General features: G+C 41.2%; 2 protein-coding genes across 11 annotated transcripts in view; one reads left to right on the top strand and one right to left on the bottom strand.

Moving 5' to 3' along the window:
• The window catches only part of VPS13C (vacuolar protein sorting 13 homolog C), a 188,529-nt gene extending 177,227 nt beyond the window's left edge, over nt 1-11,302 (bottom strand). Inside the window, exons 1-5 of the mRNA XM_048868093.2 lie at nt 11,179-11,302; nt 8,293-8,336; nt 3,397-3,439; nt 2,412-2,507; nt 51-152 (exon numbers count right to left, since the gene is read on the bottom strand). Coding sequence (XP_048724050.2) covers nt 51-152; nt 2,412-2,507; nt 3,397-3,439; nt 8,293-8,336; nt 11,179-11,278 — 385 coding nt within the window. The 5' untranslated portion in view covers nt 11,279-11,302. The remainder of the gene's footprint in view (nt 1-50; nt 153-2,411; nt 2,508-3,396; nt 3,440-8,292; nt 8,337-11,178) is intronic.
• The window catches only part of LOC125644326 (C2 calcium-dependent domain-containing protein 4C), a 31,884-nt gene continuing 17,956 nt past the window's right edge, over nt 10,490-24,417 (top strand). For 2 of the 10 annotated variants that reach the window (XM_075133013.1, XM_075133012.1), the window contains exons 1-2: nt 11,589-11,725; nt 12,942-15,833. The gene's annotated coding sequence lies outside the window, so the exon portion shown is untranslated. Of the gene's footprint in view, nt 10,578-11,214; nt 11,318-11,388; nt 11,726-12,941; nt 15,834-18,593; nt 19,558-23,044; nt 23,665-24,417 lie in introns of those variants that run through there. The other 8 variants (XR_012670216.1, XR_012670215.1, XM_048868099.2 and 5 more) reach the window with 8 other exon arrangements.

Below are 24,417 nucleotides of genomic sequence, written 5' to 3'. Positions count from 1 at the left end.
TATTGTCTAAGACCCCAAAACTTTTAATTATTTTTGTACACATATAATACCTTTCTCTGCTGATTTTTGCAGAGCTTCTTCAATTCTTGATAGCTCTTTTTGCTTATTATCCTGCAAGTATTTTTCTTCCTTCTCCACATCGTATTTAATACCTAGAAGACAAAAATTAGGTTAGATTTCATGTTTAATTCAACATACAACTGCACAAGTTAAATAAAAGCATAATATAAACTAATATAATTAATTATATAATATAAATGAATTAAAGCCTAATTAATATTTAGTATCTAATAACCAAGGGCTTGTCTACACAAATATTTAGGTCACAGCAAGCCAGGGCACGAATCTACCCTACACTAGCCTGTCATGGACTAACTGTTAACACGCTTTGACCTTGTCCTCTTGGAAACAGGACTAGATGTGTGTGTAGACAAGCCATAAGTGTTATACAGGGAGCTTACAAATTTCACAGGTGTTACTTGAGCTAGCTGTCAAAGTAAGATGGCCACATTATAGGTTCCCTCAAGGACTCTTACAAGGCTGGGCCTTTAGACCCTTTTTGACCTGTCTATAGTTGTGGACCTTTTAAATAAATATGGTGCACAAGTGTTACAATAACTGAAATTCTTCATGACCAAATTTATCTGTTTTGCAAAATGTTCTGAAAAGAGAATTACCACCATCACCACCAAATTATTCATTTCAGGTCTTACCAAGAAACTTGGCAGAATTAGATTTTTTTTAATATAATTTTGATGGATATCAAATTTCTTTAGGCATTTTTTAGATTTCTATCATTATAAATTTTCAAAGTTGCACAAAATTATGTGTTTTAAACATTTTTTCTATTTTTATCTATTTAAATTTTCACAGTTGAGGGAAATTATGAAGGGGCATTAGACAATTATTTAATAATGGTATATGTTGAGATTCAAAAAATTGAAACTTAAACCACAAATTGTCAATATCACATGTCAAACAATACTAAATAAATATGCTTAAATCAAACTAAGAATTTCTCAAGCAGCATTTTTCTTATTTCGCCTACTTATAAATTTCAGTTATCACTGATGAATATGCTTTTTCATCAGCTTGTGAGTATAGAGAAATCACCGTTTTTCAACATTTATGATAAAACTCTAATCATTCCAAACTTATTTATGACATTTTGAAGCGCAACAAACAAGACAACATAATTCATCTTCTGTGAATCCTTCTTTCAATGGCTCACAGGTCTTACACTATGCAACATAGCTGGAGGACTTCACAAGGTCCACAAGTCCTTCTCGATACTCTGACTTAAGATCCACTCAGAAGCCTGAGAATTGGCAACTCATATGAATATCTCAGATACAAGATCCATGTGCCATCAAACACAGCTATTTCTATGTCTTTTGACTTCTTCATGCACCAGACCCACTAAATCATGGAGCTTCTAAAGTTCTATGAGAAAAGTAAGGATAATGGAACTGACAAACTTATTAATCTTACAAGTTGCACCTGGTAGGTTTATGAAATCAATGAGACAGTTCTGATTTAAGAGAATTAAAACTCTTCCATTGAAGTGCAGCTGGTAAAAAATTAGACAGTGCAGGTTATAAATTCTATTAAACCAGCATTTTTGGATCTAGGAATTACTGATTTTCCTGTCAAGATGAGAACTTTTAAGTTTCATAAGACCACTAATGTAGATAAGGTTCATGGAAATTAACCATGTCCTCAGAGAAAAAAGGCAAGATCAAGAAGCATATCATTTTCAATGGTTAGAAGTTAGACAAGATTTCCTGTAAAAGAATAAATTAATAGCCCTTGTGTACATTAGAACTTACCTCAGTATAACTTATTTTGCTCGGGGTATGAATAATCCACGCCTCTGAGAAATGTAAGTTATACTGACCTAAGCGCCAGTATAGACAGAGCTTCTCCCGCGGACATAGCTACTGCCTCTCGTGGAAGATGGAATAATTAAGCCGACGGGAGAGCTCTCTCCCGTCAGATTAGAATGTCTTCACCAGAAGCACTTCAACAGTGTTAGCTGCACCGCTGTAGTGTTTCTAGTGCAGATGTAGCCTAAGTCTAATAAACTAGTCCATTCTGGAAAAAACCTACAGAAGACAGAATAAGCAAGTTTAAGAGGGTTTATGGTTCACAAGTTGACAAAGGATAGGGAAGCAAATGTAGGGACAAGATAGTCTGTAAAAGCATCAAGTTTCTTCACTTGCCAACATTTGGCTAAAAATAAAAGTATTCTAATAATGTTTCTCTCTGGAAACAATGTGTAAGTGAGTAATTTACATTAGTTAACAGTTCCATTTTGTACTCATCCATATAGCATCATCTGATAGTAGTAGTTTTACTCCTCTTGCACCATGAATTATTCTATTTCACTATAATTTGATGACATTACTTACTTGCTCCAGGAACAATGAGCAGATATAAGCCTTCTAGTGTTGCAACCACTGCCTCACCATACAGATTTTTCCAAGGAATCTTCAGAGTAAGTTTATCTAAACAGACCAAAATACAATTCACATTCAGCTTCTTCTGCTACAAAGCAAAAAACTGAATAAGCCTAGAGCTTAATTTAGTTTGCGCTAAATTTCAAACACTGAAAAATACTGCTGATACTGTAAGATAAAGCAGGTCTTTAGCAGATGTTCACTTTTGGTTACCTCAGTGGCACATGAGCATTTCTAGTTTTGGTAACTTCTGAGAAGTACATCACTTCACTTTTCCAGAGCCCCCAATGCCTCAAGCTATATAAGCAGTGGCAATCACTAAAAAAGGACTAAAATTGGGGCGGGTGGGGAGTTACTCAGAAATAGACAATGCTGTAATACCTTGGGCCTGGGAACAATTTTTAAAAGCAATTTAAGTGATAAGAACATATGAAAAAATAAATGTAACATTAAAGATCTGTGTTCAGGTTCAAACATCTCCATATCAGAGGTCTGGACCATTACCAAAGCATATATTTCTGCAATGGGTTCTATATTGCAGCACAGTGATTACTACCAGGAATAATGTACCTAATGTATATGAAAAGAAAACGTTTTCAAATTCAGCTTGTCCACACCAGATCTCAGGTTTGACCCCACATATCTGCTAGCAAGATCCCTACTGACAGGTTTTTCAGGAATGACATGTCGGTATGCAAGAACAGGATTTTATTGTCATTCAGGAAAGATTTCAACACTTGCTATGGAATCAATGTTAAGACATCCACACAGCAAGTCAGTCATGGAAATCAAGCACTCAAAGATCCGTTTAAGGGAACTCTAAGGAAAAGGAAAATTGAGAGCAAGACAGTTTAGCATTAAGACTTACACTTTAACTTCCTCTTCAGAGTGAAAGCTTAGGTTAACCCAGCTTGTGTAGTAAGAAGTGTTTACTTACCTATTTGCCCAACCTTAACTTTAAAAGGCACATCCAGTTCACTCTGTAGGGAGAAAAGTAATAGTATACCCATTAAATTTCAGAGCTATCATCTACTTTTAAGATCAGCTCATTCTGCTGTAGAAACCAGGGTATCCTAGCAATCTTAGGACTGATTTTCAAGTTATTTTTCTTTGACAAGGAAATTTGCCTTATGCAAAAATATTCCTTCAGACTGAGACAATGGCGTAACAGTGGTAATTGTGAAATTACAAATTAGGAAATTAGTGTGACAAACTCAAAATAAACTTCCATCAAGTACTGTAGATTATAATAGTTAAAATGAGGTTCATAAAACTTAAGACCAAGCTAATAAGTTACAACTAAGAACATGTGGCAAAGAGGTTAAAAATCAGATATTTTCCCAATAGACAGATCTTTAGGGCACAAAAAAAGGTAGAACCTAAATTACTTGTTATGTGCGTGTGTGTATCTATATACACACCCCTCAGTATGACTTGCAACATATGAAGTTATTAGCATAACCTTTTTTTCTTTACAGATAAATAATGCTCTCAGCAAATGCCAACAGAGCTAAAGTCACTCTAAAAAAAAAAATCACTTTTCTATACAAAGGTTAAAGATAGCCATCAAATCCAAGAAGTAAGTTTCTGCCAAAAAGGTGAACTTGCTCTAGTGTAATTCGAATAGTTTAGACAAAACACACATGAAAACACTTAAAACATGCTTTAAGTTAAGTATTTGCTTAAATCCCATTTACTTCTGAATCTTAGCATGCCCTTTTCTAAACAGAGATGCTTTCTTGAACTGAAGCCTCAGTGAAGAGAAGAATCTCCACACACAATGTGGAAGTTGGTAAGTGGCAAATCTCAAATATATTAGTTGATTAAAATCAGAGTTGACAGGAACCAGGATTTAGTCTTTCTGAAAGATCAGAAACTGAATGAGCAACCTCTATACACTAAAGCCCTAATCATAAAACTGATTCGGGGGGCAGATCCCTGTACCCATGTGGGTCAGCTTAAGATGATCTAAAGAAGTCATTTAAGTTCTAAATAAATTTATTTTATAAAAAGTTAAAAAATAAGTTTATAGTGAAATTTTCTTCTGTAAAGTTGACACTGCATTAGAAAATAATTAGACTGACAGGAACCTGGTTATAAAATAGTCTCCATTACTGAAAATGGGGTATTAAATAACTTATTGTATAAATCTCTGATACCCACAACCTTCACTATTCACTCACAAGCTCAACTATTCACACAAGAAAAAATAGCACTATTGGCTTATATTTTGTGGTATTTAAAAGGAAGAAAAATATTTTCCTCAGCTTTCCAGTAGTTAGGGCACTAACCTAGGCTTTGCAAGACCCAGGTTCAGGTCCCTGCTCTACCACAGGCTTCCTGCTCAACCTTGGACAAGTCATTTAGGTGGCAGTCTGTTCCTTAGTGCCCCATCAGTAAAATGGGGAGAAAAGCACTTCCTTACCTCATAGGGGTGTTGTACGATAAATACATCATGAAGCGTTTTGATATCTACTGATGAAAATCACTAAATAAGAGCTAGGTGTAATAATATTAATATAGCAAAGACAAGTTCAACACAAAACTCCCTGCCAATTATCAAGGACTGAGCAGACCCATAAAGCCATACAACGAAGATATACTACCGTTCACTCAGGACAGTTTATTAACCACAGTCAAGAACCTAAGCTACAAAGTAGACAGTGAAACAAATACCAACACCACTTAATAGAGGGACCAAATGCGTCTAAGATTTAATCATACTCATTCAAATTCATTTTAACTAAACCAAAATATAACTTCTTCTAGTCTACATTAAAAGAAAGATTTGCCAGCTTTGGAGCATGTCTTAACTGACATGGGGTTTCTTTCACTTCCCAATTAGTTTCTGAAACTCCTTACTACTCTGATGCTTTTTTAATGAATCATATCAATTACTAGATTCAGGAGCCTGGGGGGTATTCTCAATCTCAAAGATTAAATACAAGCAATCAAACTCATCTCTCCCAAGGAGACAGATGTTAGCCACCTCTCCGCACTGACTGGGAGACAGATGCTAGAGCCTGGCTCCCTTTACAATTTGGTAAGAAAAAGCAAAAAAACTCCCCAAAGAAGTAGCTCCACCCCCAGTCAAGAAACAAAGTATCTGGTTTAAAACTTACCAACTTGTATTTGGTGTAAACAAAAGCAAGATGTTAACTGTTTCTTACTGAAATCACTATGGGTCCAAAATTAAGATAATAGGCTTTTAGAGAGATGAGTTTTAAATGAGAAAAAACCCTCAATTTCTTGAATAGATAAAAAACAAGATAGCATGGAAAACTAAATATCAGTGTAAATAAACAGCCGTGAACAACATCCCTGTTTTGATTATTGCAAAAGAAGAGTCAATAACATTTTAAAATTGACCACTGACAGAAAGCTATTGCAACTCATTCTTACTTCATCTGTTTAAAAAGCAATCAAAAGGTCTGGAATATTTTAATTCCTTCATGTTATATATGCATATTAATACTGAGATTCACTGTGTACTTGAAGTCCCATAAGAAAATGTGTGTACCTCCTATACACTGTGCTTTTAAAGTTTATCCCTCTCTCCTGAGTGGCCATTCCTTCCTAAGAAAGCTGCATATTATAAGTCATCTGTTCAGAAAGCTCAATTTAAAGCTTTTCCATCAGCTTTATTTTTTATAAAAAAATCTTATTTTTAATGTATGAAAAGGAGCATGAGTGAATAAAGTTAATTATACACATCACTCATTATTTTCTCACCACACAGGAAGCTATCATCCCATGTTTGGTATTGTGTTTGTGCTAGCAGTGTTCCACTTTCCTATTGTAATGCCACTGTTAGTCTCCTCTTCCCACTCTCTTTTTTCTTATGACTATTTAAATTTCAGATAGATAGTTACATTTGAAACTATAATTAAAAGGGACAAGCTTTGAAATACCTGTTTCACTGATCTACAGTCCTATAATTGAACATGCAGTTCAAACCTAACCTGCATTTCCAATACCTACCTTTTGAAACCTTTCATTTACTATTGCTCCGATCCACCATGAAGCCTAAAGGTACTGTACTCATACTACCAACTTGAGTAAAGTAGTGCTCACTTTTAGTTCTCTCTAAACTGTCTTACTTCTCTTTCAGCCCTTATTCTGTTACTAATTACATGACAACACATCTTGCGTTGGGAACACTTTTGTTAGTCCTTGAACTGTAAAGCAGAAGTTCTGTTTAACCATGATCATGTACTGTAAGTACACTAAAGAAGAACCCACAACAGTTAGCATAAGGGCTCTATTACACATAGGATCTGTTGAATCTCTTGAAAGCAAGTGGAATGGAGTATCTGCTCTCTTCTGAGACAAGGTAGAACAGCACTTCGTAGTACTGGTAATTTTGTTACATGAAATGACCAACCTAAAGTATGACAGAAACCAAATGCTAAGCAATTGTGTTAAATCTAAATTCAAGTATTAAATCTATAACAGATCAGTTCCACACAGATTACATTAATATTGGAGAATGTTCCACTATTACCCTACTGCATACAAAATCAAATATATTCATTAAACACCATCCATTTCTTACAATACAGATTGCCACAGGCAGGCCCAAGTACTGTCTATTGGGCTCATATTTCAAGTAGTACTAGTCAAGGGAGCATTAGGTAGCGGTTACAGGCAGAGCAGAAGGCCAACAGGACTAAAACAGATGCTATTTTTCAAATAGCAGTTTTGATGTGGTCCTTGAATTGAAACTCTTAGAATTTATCAATTTGAATACATATTAAAGATCCCAAAGTAGGTAGCTGATTCAGAGTAATAATTTCCAAACACACCATAAGTAACATTTTCTTACAGACAAAAAAACATTTAAATGCTTAACAAAACATTTTTTATTTTTACGTATTGGACTGACATTTCTAGCAGTAATAGAGCACTACAGCAAGATAGCTTCCTTCAGCTAGGAAAGAAATGATTTCGGTGTTATTTTCCTAAATACAATAAAACCTATGGCTACAGAAATTTCCAAAGAGCAATAACATGCTTTATTAGTGTTACATTTCAGTTACTACAATTTTTCCGAGGTCTCTATATCAAATCCAATAGTGAAAAGCTGCCCACCTGCAAAGGCACAAGCTAAAGTGACCAGCCCAGGTGCTTCAGCGACACATGCAACACCTACTTAAGTGGCCAGTCCCCATTCATGCCAGAAGAGAAAAGCTAGTTACTCTGTTAGAGTGATACAGAAAGTATCTGAAGTATTTTCTCAATACTGTGTAGGTTATTATTATCTTTAGCAGAACTTTGCTAGAGGCATATTATAGATCCTGCAGTGGGATTCACTCCGTAGTACATAAATATCTGTGAGAGCATCTACCAAGTAAAACTGGTCTGAGTATTTGCTCAGTTATAGAAATTGTTTGGAGTCAGCACAGGCACAAGGACCCACCCTTGCAGATCCACATGCAGGAGAAAAGCCTGGGTTTTAACTATTCAAAATGTAATGACTGTAGAAGTCAAAATAAAGTAGTTCATTGTATTCATTTGTTATGGAACGGGAGTAAGAATTTACATCAAGATGGTAAGAGTAGTCTACATGTGCAATTTGTTTTAAATCATCTTCAAAAAAGGTATGTCAATACCATTCATGTGAAGGGCAGAGATGCTGAAGGGTGAGACTGAAATCTTGTTTTTCTTATCCTTTCAAGCTTCTATGTATTACTGTTGCACCAGAACTCAAATATGAATAATAAAGATTATAAAAATCAAATTCCTAAGTCATTAGTTTATACGATATGGCTTGGTCATTGCAACCCATAAAAAAAGCATCCTAAAAAGCAACTGATTATATTAAGATACTTACCAGCGCATTCTCTTTTATCTGCAAGTTATCTAGTGCCACGTTACCTACAAAGCAGAAGATTAAAACTATCAATACTCCTGTAAATAAGTAGGACTACAGTATTATTTAACAAAATAGGAAGAGGCATTTTTTCTGAGATTGGGGGGGAGAGGGACATCAATAACTCTGATATCACTGGAGAAATTAAGTATTGCAAAAGGTATATATGCGACAGGGTTTGTGTGTGTGTGAGTTACTATTTTTGTTTTAAAAGATAACATAGTAAGAGAAAAATATTAGGTTTTTTTCAGTTTACTTTCTTCATTTGACAGCACTGAGTATGTTAGTTGCACTAAATCGTCTACATAGTCTCTCGATGTCCCTTATTTTACTGGGTCTTTTAACAATAGGAAAAGAAACACATTTAACAAAAATATATGAATTGTAAAAAAATCACAAAATTTGCCTGGGCATCCTGGGATGATTAGTTCCTGTAACTATTGTAAACTTATTCAGAAATTTGCTAGATTTCAAACACTTGTTGCTACTCATACTCCATTTGCCTTAGGCATCAGAATTGAAGTATCATTCCCAAATGAGAGTTGGAGGCTCAAAGGATTACATTATAATGATGGAAACATACATAACCAGCTTCCCTGTACTGTATTTACATGCATGGCTTACAACAAACATGCCTTTAGCAATCAGTAAGTTTGCAGGCATACAGCTCTTACCACTGCAACAAGGGGGGAAAAGTGTGCAGTTAAGCAAAAAAAAAAAAGGGGGAGGGGGGTAGGGGAATTGTTCCTTTTACGTTTCTAAGACTTTTTTTTAAGTATTAAACTCCTTACAGCAGGAGTTTCATCCATTTTATTGGCCCAATAAAGCACCACTCAGAGTATAAGCACAGAAATAAACACAGAGGATAAGTTATGTGATGCTGGTAAGCCAAGTGCCAGCTCTGGCCAAGGCATACAAATCAGATGAGAACTGACAACTCACAGCTGGAAGCCAGGCAAATTCACTTGTGTATTAGTATAGATCAGAGTGACTATTAAGTATATAGGAATGTATGTGGTGTTTAACTTCATGAAAACTAATGGGACGCTGCAAGCATTATTTTCACTTATCTGTATCCTGATAGAATGTAATAGCAAACATTTACATTGGATACACCCCTATAACTAAATAGCTCATCAAACCAGAAAGCCTTGTGTAATGCAACTAATGGTCTCTAACAAGAAGATGTTAAATCCTGTTCATTAAACACAAATGATCCATTGCATGAGATCAAGGACCAAAGACTTTAAGCGCATTCCTTTCCCCTCCCTCCGCACAGTGAAGAAGAGACCTGCGTGAGAACTGCTATTGTTAGCTTGGTTTCTTTGAGAAGCTGTAAATACGGCCACAAGGAAAAACTTCATCTCTGGACTGCTTGGATTCTAAACTGGCAGAACAACCCAATGAGAAGATGAAGATCCCCAAAGTTACTTTGAATAGCCCTAATGACTTTTGGGAAACTTGCAGTTTAATAAAACTCTGCTACCTTTTGGAATTATAGAGAATGCCTCACTCGTGTGTATATTTGTACCTCCTTTAACCTCTCAATAACTCTCATTCCCTTTTCTTAGCTAATAAACCTAAGTTAGTTTACTATAATATTGGCTACCAGCATTGTGAGAGAGCTAGTATGCAAATTGACCTGGGTAAGTGACTGGTCTCTTGGGACTGGGTGTAATTTGGAATATTTGATATTTCTGGTGTACGTGACCATTTATCACATAGTCTATCTTGCCTGGGCAGCAGGACAGACTGGATTGTCTAAGGGGACTATCTGTGACTCCATTATAAAAGATTATTGTAATACTTTAGGAGTTACTGGCTTGGTGAAGTCTAATCAGAGACCATACTACCAGTTTGAAGTGTCTGCCCTGAGGCAGGCACTCACCGTCATAAGCCACACCAGAAAGAGTGACAAGTTATTTCAGACATTATTACAGTAAGGTTTTAAAATGTTCAATTCCCCTACTACCAAGTTAATGTCCACAGTACTGTCCCCCAAATATATCAGGTGCTGCTCAGCAGCTCAGACCTCCTCCATCTCCCAGCCATTGCAACACCCTGCATATGTACAACCAACTTTCTTCTGCCAACACAACATAGTTCCTCTAATGCTCCCCAGACTAGCTGATTTAAAGAAATACTTGTTTTGCTTGCTGGCTTAATGATCTCATTGTCCTTCCTCTCAGTCAGCTTCTTGCTTCAGACCAGACCAGCCCAACAGAGCAAACAACTCACTGCAAAAGGTACCACCCTAAACCTGAATTTGCTTTGTAGGGTTTGTTTGTTTTTGGGGTTTTTTTCGGGGAGGCTTCCGGTATCGACCATGTTAACCTGCAATGTTAATTTCCTCTAGCAGCTGGGGCCGACGGGGGAGAATGATTCTGAATTCCTCTCTAGACCCTGCACCCCGACCCAGCTCCCACCCGCGGGGAGGACATGCCAAAACCAGGCATCCCAAAACTTATCCTCCCCTCTCACCCCTTCCCCCCATTTGCAAACACCGAGCTCCAGGGCCTGGCTGCCCGGGCTTGGCGGAGCGGGGGACACCTGGGGGCGCTGGCTGCACCCCGCCCCAGGAACTCGACACCCCGGTGACAGAGCAGAACCCCTGCCTCGGGCGCTGTCCAGCGCGAAGGGAGGCAGCCCGGCCACAGGCCCAGCCCGTGCGGCGGCCGCGCTGGGGGAGGGGCCCGTCCAGACAGGGAGGGGGTTTAACGGTCGGAGCCCGTGCAGACAGCGCTGCGGGCAGCATCCCACGCCGGGGTGAGGGCTAACTGCAGACCGCTCCCCGGCCGGAGCCGGGGCAGGGGGGCGCTCACAGGCCCCGCCCCGCCCCGCGCTTACCCCCCCAGATGCCCAGCTTGAGCTGAGACTTGTTGAGGTTCTCCACGTAGTCGCCCAGGAAGCGGTTGAGCAAGTCCGCCACCACCGACTCCAGCACCATGGCGGCGGGCACGGGAGCACCCTCGGGGTCAGCCGGAAGGTGGGGGCACGAGACGGAAGGCTGGCGCGCACCTAGCAGCGCCCTGCTGTCATGTGACTGGCGGGGGGAGGGGGCGGGTCCTCGCCGCAGCCCGCGCGTGACGACGTCGTGGAATCGGCTGTCAGCCCTCGGCCGCCCTGTCACGCACAGTGTCGCGAGGCCTCGCGCGAGCCTGGCCGGTCCGCAAGGGGTGGGGATCCCCTCTCCTGCCAGCCCCCGCCTGCACGGCCCCTCCCGCCCGACAACCAGAACGGGGCCCCCATGGCCCCGCACCCATCCCAGGGCAGCCTCGGTGTTGCGCACGGCCGGGGATCCGGGGTAACGGGGCCGCCCCCGCCGGGGAAGGACGGGGTCTCCTGCCCTGACGCTGGGCGGAGCGCGGCCCCCACATCTCGCTCCCCCGGACAGGTAGGTTTGTGGGAGCTTGGAGCAGAGGAAAGGCTACCGCAGGGCGAGGCGTGTTCAGAGCGTGGGGCCCCTCATCCTGAGCTCGCAGAGAGAGGACAGAGCCATCCCACGCCCCGCACCAAGGGCGAGCTCTTTGGGGTGTCCATGCACGAAGGCAGCCTGTCAGTTTCAGCAGCTAAGCTCATCACTTGCTGGTTGTCCTGGTATTGTTTGTGTCAAGTCAGTGGGGTCAGATTCTGTAAACAAAGTCCCTTCGGCAAAGACAGAGGGTGGTCACTTCACTGGCTGCCTGCCCCCTCTAATGCAGATTAACGGATGGCACATTTCAAGGAGGTAAAGGACAAATGTATGACTAATAGGCGTCAAAACATATTTCAGACACACCATCTCACAGTACTTCATTTATGATTCCCAATCACAGGGCATCACACTCTATAGGGCTCTGCATAGTTACTGCTTAGATTGAACCAAATGAGCCCAACCCATGAGCCCTGATTAGGCACCAAATAAGGAACATTCCTTAAAATGGACAAATGGTCACCATATATAGGGTCCATCTACAAACACAGAAAAATTCTTATGACCCGATAGCAGCTTTTGTGGAAAATAATGGGAATTCATCTTCCACCATGAAATCTAATCCCATTTTAACTGAAGATTGCAGGGACACAGAATGGCAGATTTTATGACTGCAGGTGGCACACCTACTCCTTGTTCATATAATAGTTCAGCCACGAGCCCTGATGTACCTGCACTTTAGGTACTCCAAACTCAGCACTCTGTCATATCCTTTTATTGTTTATATTACATTAACTCCCTGTATGTGTTCAGGCATACAGAAGGAAACCAACCCTGCCCCAAAGCACTAACTGTCTTGAAAACCATTAAGGATGGGAGAAAGATACAATATACCGAGCAAGTGGTCAGGGTGAAGATTGGTCAGGCCCTATTACTTGCATTTGATTTTTTTTTAAATATATACATCTCAGTTAACCTCTATTAATCATTATTAGTTGGCTTACTTGTAAACTTAAAGGTAGGTATGAGAGATTTGTAGGTGAGGGAGAGTTATGAATGAACGTGAGCCTTACAAAGCAGCTCAGGGTGGATTTTGTGCGTGTGTGTAATTTGCTAAATTTAAAAAAAAAAAAAAAAACCTGATAAAACTAATTCCATCACATACAGTTATATTGACATCCATGTGGTTCATCAACAGGGTTGGAAGCTGTAGATCCATCACACGAACTATTGACTCTTGAGCTAATGGAGTAACTAACAGCGGTGGTAGGCCATCATTCTCTACATGAACCATCACTAGAGAAGGATGACACGTCTCCATTGAGTTTCACAGATATTTGCTGACAGCAGAGGAATGTGAGACACTGGAATACTGGGTTCAGTTTCAGGCTCTGGAGAGGAGCATGCTCTAGTTGGCACACTCTTTTCTCTCCTGTTGCCCGCAAGTGTGACCTCTTTTGCCCAGTCCCTTTGAACCTGTCCCAGTCTTCCTTATCCCAGTCTTCCCTGTCTCCAGGGGCTTCTTGCCCCTCTTCTAACCCCATTTCCCATCCAGTTCTAGTCTCCCGCAATGGTCCTCCCCAGCCCTCCTGTTTTACACACAGACCCTCCCTCTCCTTGTCTAGCCAGTTCCTATTGCCCTCATCCCCACAACTCCTCCTTCTCGTCCTGCACTGTCTCTTCTCCTACAAGTGCTCAGGCAACCCTGTTCCATGCCCTTCAGCTGCTTTCCCAATCTGAGTTGTTCAGCCCCTTGTTTCACTCCCACCTCCCACTCTTTTTATCCAGGCAGTTCCATTTTTTGGGCCCCTCTCTCCTTGTCCCATCTACCCCACCTTCAACCCAATACTAACTCTTGTCCCCTCTCTCCTTCAGCTGAGGTAGCTTCCTCCTCCACACCGTCTGAATGTCCATAAGGGGAAGAGGAACTGAGAGCATTGGAGAAACAGTCCAGCAGTTGTCAGATCCTGTATCCATCTTATTGCAGCCAGAAGCAGCAATTTCAAATAAAGTCCTCGTCACTGGCTGCAACCCTGGTTTGGAGTGTGCTCAGTGCAGACAAACTGTTCTGAGAATTTTAGCAGTCAAACTTCAATAACTCACTACTGAGCCTGTTCAAACAGACATTTAGAAGGTTTATAACTTGGCCAGATCTTCACAGGGAGTGCCAAAGACACATCCCTGAAACCAGGGCAAGCCCCCATCTGAATTTCAAGTCTTTGTTCCAAATCTTGGAGAAGCTGGAGCTTCCAAAAATAAATAAATAAATAAAGCAAAAACTTGCAACCTATTCATTAAGAGGTGTATAATAACGTGTTTTTCCCTAATTTCATTCCTGGAAACTGCTGATCTGTTTTGGTTTGTTTATTTTTGCTGAAACTCAAAAACATTTCAGCCTAAAGCAGACATACTATATGGGTACTTTGAGCATGAACAGTTTAAATTTGGCAAAATTATAAGCAATTTGAAAACTTAGTGTTGGACAACCTTAACAAGCTTCAGTACCTGCTCCACCTATAGAATATACATAAGAGTAATATGAAAGCATAAATGGAACAGCATGTATTAAGTGGCCCCCTCCTTAACATGTATTAAGTGGCCCCTTCAGTCTCAGAAGTGGGTATGCCAGCAGGAGAAAGAAAAAACAATGGTCCTTTCAAAGAGTACATGCCCCTTGCTGTGGGCATTCAGCGCCCTTGTTGTCTTCAAAAGAGGGCTCTGGGTTGATTTGCTACACTCTTGTGTTTCACCAAAGCATATTGGCTCCACAGCACTTAATAGAAGGGTTTATAATCCCACCCCTTGTCCTGGAGCACAGTTCTTCGAGTGTTTGCTCATATCGATTCCAATTAGTTGTGTATGTGCGCACCGCATGCACAGTCGCCAGAAGGGTTTTCCCCTAGCAGCACCTGTCAAGTCGGCTGTGGAGCCCCCTGGAGTCGCACCTTCATAGTGCAGAACTCAGGGCCTCTGGTTTCTGGAGGAACTGCTGCTTCACATCAATGTGGGGGAGCACAGGGCATTCTGTCTGGCATTTGAGACCTTTTGGCCTCTCCTGGAGGGCAAATGCATATCAGTCCTGACAGAAAAATACAACAGTGATGTTTTTTATCAACAGACTGGGAGGAGCATGCTCCTCTCCCCTATGTCAGGAAGTCCTCAAGCTCTGGGAGTTCTGCATAGCACACTCAATACTCATGGAAGACTCCCCAGGTCTCAGAACGAGCTAGCAGACCACCTCAGCAGGTCTTTTCATAATCACGAGTGGTCTATTCACCTGGACGTAATAAGCAATATCTTCCAATGCTGGGAAGTTCCCCAGAACGATCTGTTTGCCACAGAGGGCAACAGGAAGTGCCTGCAATTCTGCTTCTTCCTGAACCACAGCCCGGGCTCATTGGCAGACGTGTTTCTTCTTCCATGGAAGGACTACCTCTTCTACACGTTCCCTCTGATTCTGCTAGTTCACAAGGTCCTTCTCAAGATCCGGAGCGACGGAATCTCGGTGATCCTGGTGGCACCAGCCTGGCCATGTCAGCATTGGTACACCATGCTACTGCAGCTTTCAGTGGATACTCCAATTACTCTGCTGTTAGTTCCAGACCTCATCACTCAACATCACAGTTGTCTCCAACATCCTAATCTCAAATCTCAGCACCTGATGGCTTGGAAGTTGCATGGTTAAACTTGCTAGAGCTCATATGCTCAGACCCCGTTAGGGAGGTCCTTTTGGGTAGCAGAAAACCATTCACCAGAGCTACTTACCTGGCCAAATGGAAAAGATTAGCAATTTGGTGCTTGCAGAGCCATATCCCTCCAACGTAATCGTTGGTTCCCTTTATCTTGGACTACCTGCTAAAGTTGAAACAGCAGGGCTTGTCTCACTCCTCGATGAAGGTTCACCTGGCCGCCATCTCACGTTTTCACCCAGGAGAACATGGCCTCTCTATCTTCACTAATCATATGGTGCGACGGTTCCTCAAAGGGTTGGACAGGCTGTATCCTCAAATCCAACAGCCCACCCCAGCTTGGGACCTTAACCTGGTACTCTTGAGGCTGATGGGGCCCCTGTTCGAGCCCCCCCAAAAAAGTAAGGTTTTATTTATTATATCACTTTTGTTACCTCCCAAGTTTCCCAACATTTTATCAATGCTTCTGAAGTTTCACATACTCTTATAGATTTTTTTTGAGGGGGGCAGTAGTGATGCTGTCAAAAGGAGTAAAGAAATTTTATCAAGCTACATTGGGAAACAATATGCTACACACCCTCATAGTAATAGTAAGATATTTCTGCATAGCCTGTGTGTTAGGATACTTTAGACTCAGCTTTTGCACAGCCCACTGGTAGGTATCAGATTCAGTAATACTAGTTATTTTTCCTCTGGGTATTATCCTCCATTCTCCTCTCCCTCTACTACACTTCTGTCAATTTATTTGATTTTTTTTTTTTGAAACATGCAGAGTTATTGAGTGTGGGGGAATGGTGAGGTTGTGTAAGACTCACAGCAGCATGAGTCTGGGAAAGTATGAATGTAAATGCAATGCTTATCTGCTACGCCCACATACACTTGATATAATGGCTTATACTCTCAGCAGTACTCCTAACTGCAAAGCTTCCTTTCATATACCCACGATTAGCTATGTGGTACAAATCTTGCCTTAGTTCCTTGAGTCTTTATTTGGACACAAGCACAGAACCACTGTCATATTTAAAAAGATTATTCAGATAGTGACTTCATATGCTGAAGGCATTATTTTATGCGATCTGAGAACAGTACAAAATATTTTCCCATTGTGTCCTAAATAAACTTTTCATCAAAGGCCGCAACAGAAAGTAGAAAGTATTACTCCTTAAAAAAGCATGATGCTTGTGCTTAATTAAGTAGATTATTGAATCAATCTTTTAAAAATTCAGATTAGTTAAGTTAATTGATGTTAAGAAAGAGATAAAAGGGCAGTGAGTGAGCTATATATGATCAAGAAACAAACATTATTTGAAAGATTTACAACAAAATTGTTTCTACAATACATTTAATATGTTACTGAATCATAATTAAGGCCATTCTTAATTCACAATATTGCAGAAATTGTGGCTTCCACCGCAATTTTGACAGTCGCAGCCCCGGCCGCTGCTCTCAGCCCTGGGTGGCCACTCTCAGCCCTGGGTGGCCAACAGTCAGAGTCCCCACTCTCAGCCCCAGGCTGCCAACAGCAGAAAAATCACAGAAAAGTAATTAACCTTATTACCTCAAATAATAAGGTCCATTATTACTTTTCCACAATTTTCCATGGCTTGTCCACAACTCAGTCACAATTTTTTGACAATCGTCCCGTGATTTAAATAAGGCCTTAATCATAATCATATGTTTTTTATATATCTAGAAGCTATGATGCAGCTCTCATAGGCACAATATCAGAGTTGTGCAAAGGGCAGATGTTAAACTGGTAGCAGTTTCCAGAGTTACTGTTCCAGTGTTGCAAAGGCATAGAATGGTTAGATTAATATGAAGGGATGCATTGGAAAGCAAGTCCTCATGTCTCATTTCTCTTGGAGTTGCTACGTCCTCCCTTAAGTGCAAAAAGGGCATGGTTCTGTCCATCCACACTGCTTTTGAGATAGCTAGCTCCACCAGGAGGCTGTGACTATCAGAAATGTTTCAACTTGGGAAACAAGCACCAAGACTTTAGCTGTCACATGTAATTTATCACACTGGATAAAGGGGAAAGTACCATACCTCTTTCTCTCAACCTCATATGTCCTGCACAGGACAAGTCAACATCTGGTTAATTTACAAATACTTAAGCAGTCAACAAGTCAACAGTGGTTAATTTACAAATACTTAAGCAGATGACAGCCATCTTTCATCTTGACCTATATATGTTCCTTTTACAGCCACTAGACAGAGCATATATTGACTCCTGCTATGTGACAGGAATAAATGAAGTCTATTTTCTAAACCATGTCTTTTGCACGAGACCTTTTCTTATATGTTTGTGTAGCTTCTAAAAGTGTACCAGGTCAAAATATATGAATAGCCCCTGGTGGCATGTGACCTGTTAGAGATGAGTAAGAGGTGACCATCCCAATTCCAGATTTTTCTGCAAGTCAGTAGTATTGTCGGCAAACTAGAGGGTAAAGTACTGCTACATGTGACATATCCACAGATACTGAGACCAGTAGTCCACTCCAGAGTGATCATTGGGACTAAAACCAATTATGCCAAGTCATTCCAGAATTTTAAGAGTACTGTGATCCATGGAGGAACAGCACTTGGAAAGCCACACATTCTCTTTACAAGAAGCCTGTTCTCAGAAAAGACAAATGAGTATAAGCAATATGTTGTGTTGCAGCACAAAGGTGAATACCAGGGGCCAAGATCTGGCCCTGTAGCCTTAATTATAACATCATCTGATACTATTGTGATGAGGAATTTACACCACAGGTTTATCAGTAGATTGTTGGCATAAAAATGTCCAAACTATTTATTAGGGTCTGAGGAATGTTTCAAAGGAGGGTTGTTTGGTTGCTTGGTTTGTTTTGTTTTAGTTAGTTGGTTAAAAGCTTTATTTAAAATCTCAAAAGACAACTAAGGTTAAGAGGAGGGGGGAAACGCATACATTTCAGGTGTGTCATGCCACAAAATTGCTGTATGACTCCACAGTACAGCACCCCTAGAAGATAATGCTGTTGTTGGCTGGTGAACAATGCCTGTGCTGTTGTTGATTTCTACTGATTGAAATAGTATGCTGCCCCAATAATTGGGAACAATATGGTAGGGAGAGATGGGGCATTAAGGAAGGACATTGAAATCACAATGAGATGTAATCTTATTTCCTTCTTTACTCCTAGAATCTTGGACAAGACTGACTTGGAAGGTTGAGTCACTGTTCTAGAAACTGGCCAAGGAAAAACAAATGACCGTGTCAGAGCTGCAGAGCCACTTGGCATTGCTGCAGCAGAGAGAGATATGAAGCTTAAATTAGATGGCACAGAAAACAGATCAGGGAAAAAGAATGTTAGTGTGACGGGTTTGGTCACAGAGACCCCCTTGGAACTGTCACCTGACATGCTGGAATTACCTTTGAGCCCGTTTTCCCTGCCAGCTTGGGACTCCAGAACTCTGCCTTGTTGAGCCAAACACACTAGCCTGCTGCAACACAGACCCATAGAATAATAGAATCTCAGGGTTGGAAGGGACCTCAGGAGGTCATCTAGTCCAACCCCCTGCTCAAAGCAGGACCAATCCCCAATTTTTGCCCCAGATCTCAAATGGCCCCCTCAAGGATTGAACTCACAACCCTGGGTTTAGCAGGCCAATGCTCAAACCACTGAGCTATCCCTCCCATGTCTGGTCCACCCCGCCCCCCAAAGCTGCAGACTTTAACCAAAACCTGCTCAGCACACAGATAACCAGTTCCCAATGGGATCCAAATCCCAAATAAATCCGTTTTACTCTGTATAAAGCTTATACAGGGTAAACTCATAAATTGTCTGCCCTCTATAACACTGATAGAGAGATATGCACAGCAGTTTGCTCCCCCAGGTATTAATCACTTACTCCGGGTTCATTAATAAACAAAAGTGATTTTATTAAGAATAAAAAGTAGGATTTAAGTGGTTTCAAGTAGTAACAGACAGAACAAAGTAAGTCATCAAGCAAAATAAAGCAAAACCACACAAGTCTAAGCCTAATACATTGAGAAACTGATTACAGGTTGTGACAAAGTTCCTGCTCTACCTTGGTGGGTCTTGTGCTTATTGGCAGATTTGCTCGCCTTGGAGCTTCACGGCAGCCCTCAGCTTGGCCGCTTTTCTGAATTCACAGTCCAGGTCGACTCCTCCTGTGTCTGACCAGGAGTTGGGAGGATTTGGGGAGAACCCAGGCCTGCCCTCTACTCCGGGTTCCAGCCCAGGGCCCTGTGGAATGCAGATGTCTAGAGTGCCTCCTGGAACAGCTGTGTAACAGCTACAACTCCCTCGGCTACTTCCCCCTGGCCTCCTCCCAACACCTTCTTTATTCTCACCATAGGACCTTCCTCCTGGTGTCCGATAATGCTTGTACACCTCAGTCCTCCAACAATCCGCGTTCTCACTCTCAGCTCCTAGTGCCTCTTGCTTGCAGCTCCTCACACGCACACCACAAACTGAAGTGAGCTCCTTTTTAAAACCCAGGTGTCCTGATTAGCCTGCCTTAATTAATTCTAGCAGCTTCTTGATTGGCTGCAGGTGTTCTAATCAGCCTGTCTTAATTGTCTCCAGAAGGTTCCTGATTGTTCTGGAACCTTCTCTGTTACCTTACCCAGGGAAAAGGGACCTACTGAGCCTGGGGCTAATATATCTGCCTTCTATTCTCCTGTAGCCATCTGGCCCGACCCTGTCACAAGGTGAAATCTCACCCTCCAAGATGTTCCAATAAGCTTCTTTCACAGACTCGACTCCTTCCTAGTCTGGGCCCAATCCTTTCCCCTGGTACAGTCCTTGTTAGTTTCAGCAGACATCTTAGGTGGAAACTAGGGGTTTTCTCATGACTGGCAGCAATCTTTGTTCTGTTTGGCACAAGGTGGGAATCTTTTGTCTCTCTGGGTCCCCATCCTTCCTTCTAAAAGGAAAAGCATCAGATTTAAGATGGATTCCAGTATCAGGTAACATGTTCACATGTCCTGTGAGACCCCAGCCTGCATTCTTCCAGGGCTGGCCCGCATGCACCCAGAAAGGTTTACAAGTAAACAGACCATTTACAACCAATTGTCCTAGTCAATGGGAGCCGTCAAGCTTCCAAACCACCATTAATGGCCCACACTTTGCATACTTACAATACGACCTCAGAGTTATACTTCATATTCCTAGTTTCAGATACAAGAATGATACATTCATACAAATAGGATGAACAGACTCAGTAGATTATAAGCTTTGTAATGATACCTTACAAGAGAGTTTTTGCATAAAGCATATTCCAGTTACAGTATATTCACACTCATAAGCATATTTCTATAAAACATTATGGAGTGCATTGCCCATTAGAATTGAAAGGTTGCCTGAAAAAGCTGAAAGAGACAATCCAGTATTGTATGTCAGAACTTTAATTGCAGAGTTCTTAAATCTGAGATTTTTGGAAGAAGTGAAAGTGAACAGAACACATAGGGGTGTTATTCCCTCCACTGGGGCCGCATATCAGACCAAGAGATCTGATTGTGAAATTTCTTCATTAAGAGCAAAAAATATTGAAGTATGGGTAAAAAGCAGAGAGCATCCAGCACTTATACTGAAAAACCACAAACTGCATTTTTTTTCAGGCTTTCCTGGAAAGGGGCTGGGGAAAATTACAGCAGTACTCAGGAGGGCAGAAATCCACTACAAATGGGAATTCCCTTTTAAACTCTCATTCAGCTTCCAAAATTGGTATCATATAGTAAGACTTTAAACAAGGAAAAATATATTCTAGTCGCTTGGGATAGAAATCCAAATCTCAGATATACAGATGGATACTCCAGAGGTAGAAACTAATTATAAGCTGCTGAAAAAATATCTTGGCAGATGAGGAAATCCATGAAGAGGAGGGTGGGGGAGGGGCGGGGAAACAAACTCTGAAGAATGTACTGGCGGTGGCAGAAGTGAAGCTGAGCAAGAGGGATTCCTAATATCTGAGGAGTAACCTTATAATTAACTAGAAGGGACTTATTCAGAATCATCAGGAACCAATAGTTGAACATTAACTATGTAAATGTTGTAAAGGATTGGAGCCTATCTTATAGCACCCTCCTCCTACCAGACCAGGTTTTGCTCTTGCTGAGACAGTTCATTTCCTGGGGTAGTTCTGTCTCAGCTCTCTCACAGAATCCAGGAAAGCAGTTTCCAGCAGAGTTAGTTGTTTTTTTTATATGAAGTCTTTTTAACAAATCAAACCTTCACAAACTCTTCCCTCAAAAGTCCATGCAGGCCAAGTAATCTCTTCTCCTAGTCTGTCCCTCACACCAGTAACTTCAGCAACCCAAAAATTCCTGGCTCTTGCCTCTGAGCCTCAGTAATAAAGGACTTGACATGATCGTGGACCAATTCAACATCTTCATTTCTGTGGTGTAGAGCATACGGATTTCTTTTCTAGCAGCTGGCCGGATTACCATTCTGTACATTAAAATGGGTTGAATTACAGTTTTATATATGCTACCTTTTAACTGTATTGGCATCTTTTTGTCACAAAGAACTGGGGTTAGCTCCCAACATTTGCACCAAGCAGCTTTTGTATGATGCCATCATCAGCCACCATTGATCCTAGGTATCTAAATTCTTTCACTCTTCTAAGCTCTCTGCCTTTTTTATCCTTTGTGATGAGTCTTCCTCCCGCAAGTACCATAGGTTTGGTCTTAATAATGTTTCTTCTAAGTCCCGTCTGCTCAAAACTATGTTGCCACGGTTCAAAGTTGACTTGCTGCTCTCAGTCTTCCACACAGACATTAAATCATCAACAAATAGTGTGTTCCAAGTCAGCCCTCCCTTATCACATCCATGACAACCACAAACAAAAAGGGACCCCGATGCAGGCCAACAATTGCTTGAAATTCTCTACTGTAGCCGTATTAGTTTTGACTGTGGTAGTCGTTACATCATGCCAGACCTCTAGGAATAGCTGCCAAATAGTGCCAATTTTGAAGTGATTTGTCAGCTGGAAAGGGATTCAAATCATGAGCCAAGTGACATGGAAGTTCCAAATCCATATATAGATGTCCTTCTGCCAGTAGAAAGTCACTAAGGAACATACTCAATAGTTGCATGCTCATCAAAGTAATTGACAGTGTAAGCTGAATGCCTATGCAAAATGAAATGCTGATTTAAGTCCAGTACCTGCCCCTCTGTAGTGGTGATCCGGATCAGCCAGAACTTCTGTTAATAAGGGGGTGCTTCAGGTCCAAACGGAGAAAAGACATTAATAAAACCCTTATTAACTATTTCATGCTGTAACAGTCTTGGGTTTTGTATCAAGTTGTTGCTGGCTTACTCCCATTGTAACCACCATAAAAAATATTTTTAACCTTTTATTTAACTAAGAAGGAAAATAGCACATCTGAAACAAAGAATTGAATAAGTAACATTTTCCCTTAATTCCCTTCCCTTTAACTATATAAGAAGCTTTGATGGTACTGAATGTTCTTTTGGCAAAAACAGAAGAAATTCAAGACCATCTTAACTAATTTTCTCTTTGTTGATGAAGAGAAGCTCAATCCTATTCCCTTTAAAGCAAAACAAGACATACACAGGTGCAACAACAGAAAATACAGCTTCTGTCTTACGTTTTTTACTCACAGACTTGCTACGGAGAAACACAGGCAGCACGCACCATTTTATCAGACACTCTGAAAACTGGGAAACCTACCTGCATAGGGATGCTGAAGACATTGCTTTTAGCTTCCTCTCTGCTCACAGGCTTACAGCAGTGTTGCAGAGGGGAAAATGTCTTGGCTGGTTATGCCAGATTCTTATTCGACAAAAGACAGCAAAAGGACATTAAGAAAGAGGAGAAATAAGGTGAGAGAAGAAAATAAGGGAGAGAATGATAGGAGTAACCAAAGGCTCTCAACCCAACAGTTGTTCAGATTATAGCCAAGGTGTGAGAATCTGCAAGTCTGGAACTTGGATCTGCTGGCACCTGGGCAGCTGCTGTGTCCACGGCACCACCACTGGAGGGCCCATGGATGTCCTGACTGGCAGAGCCTGATTGGCCCAGGCACACTATTTAAGGCCTAAGGAAAACATCTGGAGACCATCTGTGCAACTAGGCAGATCCCTGGCTTGCTGCTGCAAACAGACCCTGCTGTGCATTCCTGATCCCTTGCCTCATTCCTGATCCCAGTTCCTGGTCCTCATCCCTGCTTCTGATGTTTCACCTTGCCTCTCTTCCACTAACTCTACTTCATCTTAGAGACTAACCGATTTATTTGAGCATAAGCTTTCGTGAGCTACAACTCAAGTGACAGCTCAAGCTGTAGCTCACGAAAGTTTATGCTCAAGTAAATTCGTTAGTCTCTAAGGTGCCACAAGTACTCCTTTTCTTTTTGCGAATACAGACTAACACGGCTGTTACTCTGAAATCTACTTCATCTGACTCACTTAGCTCCATTGCAGTTCATCAACATCAACTCCATCATGATCCTACAGCATGACTCCAGGACAGATTGCTGCTTCTGTCCTTGACCCTCTTGACTGAACTCTGAGTATGTTCTCAGTCCCTTGCCCTCAGGCTCTGGCTTTGACCCCTGCCCCCCATAATTGGGGTCCTGACACTAAATAAGTGGGATGGTGACATCTTCTGGTTCCTTCTCAGTGGCCCTCATCTGGTTAGGGCAATTAAAGATCAGAAAAACAAAGGCTCAATGGTGTCACGGTAGATTGCAGGTTCCCAAGATAGACTGGGGGAGGCAGCCCTGATAGTAAACCTCATTACTTCCAGTTCATCCATGTCACTGATCCCTTCTTTCGGCGTCCCGATAATATCCAAATATGAAGATATCAAGATAATATCCAAAAGAAGGAAGCAAACATCTCATTAAAATTAACTAATCAAACCATATTTCAATTATTTCAACTATAAACATCTCCTACTTCTAGAATCTTTCATCTCACTGTTACGCCAACCTACGATTTATTATAAGCCTTGAAGATCTGTATCACAGTTCTTTAA

This window comes from Caretta caretta, chromosome 10, assembly GCF_965140235.1.
Source record: "Caretta caretta isolate rCarCar2 chromosome 10, rCarCar1.hap1, whole genome shotgun sequence".
Taxonomy (NCBI): domain Eukaryota; kingdom Metazoa; phylum Chordata; order Testudines; family Cheloniidae; genus Caretta; species Caretta caretta.
This window is presented reverse-complemented; position numbering and strand designations above follow the sequence as displayed.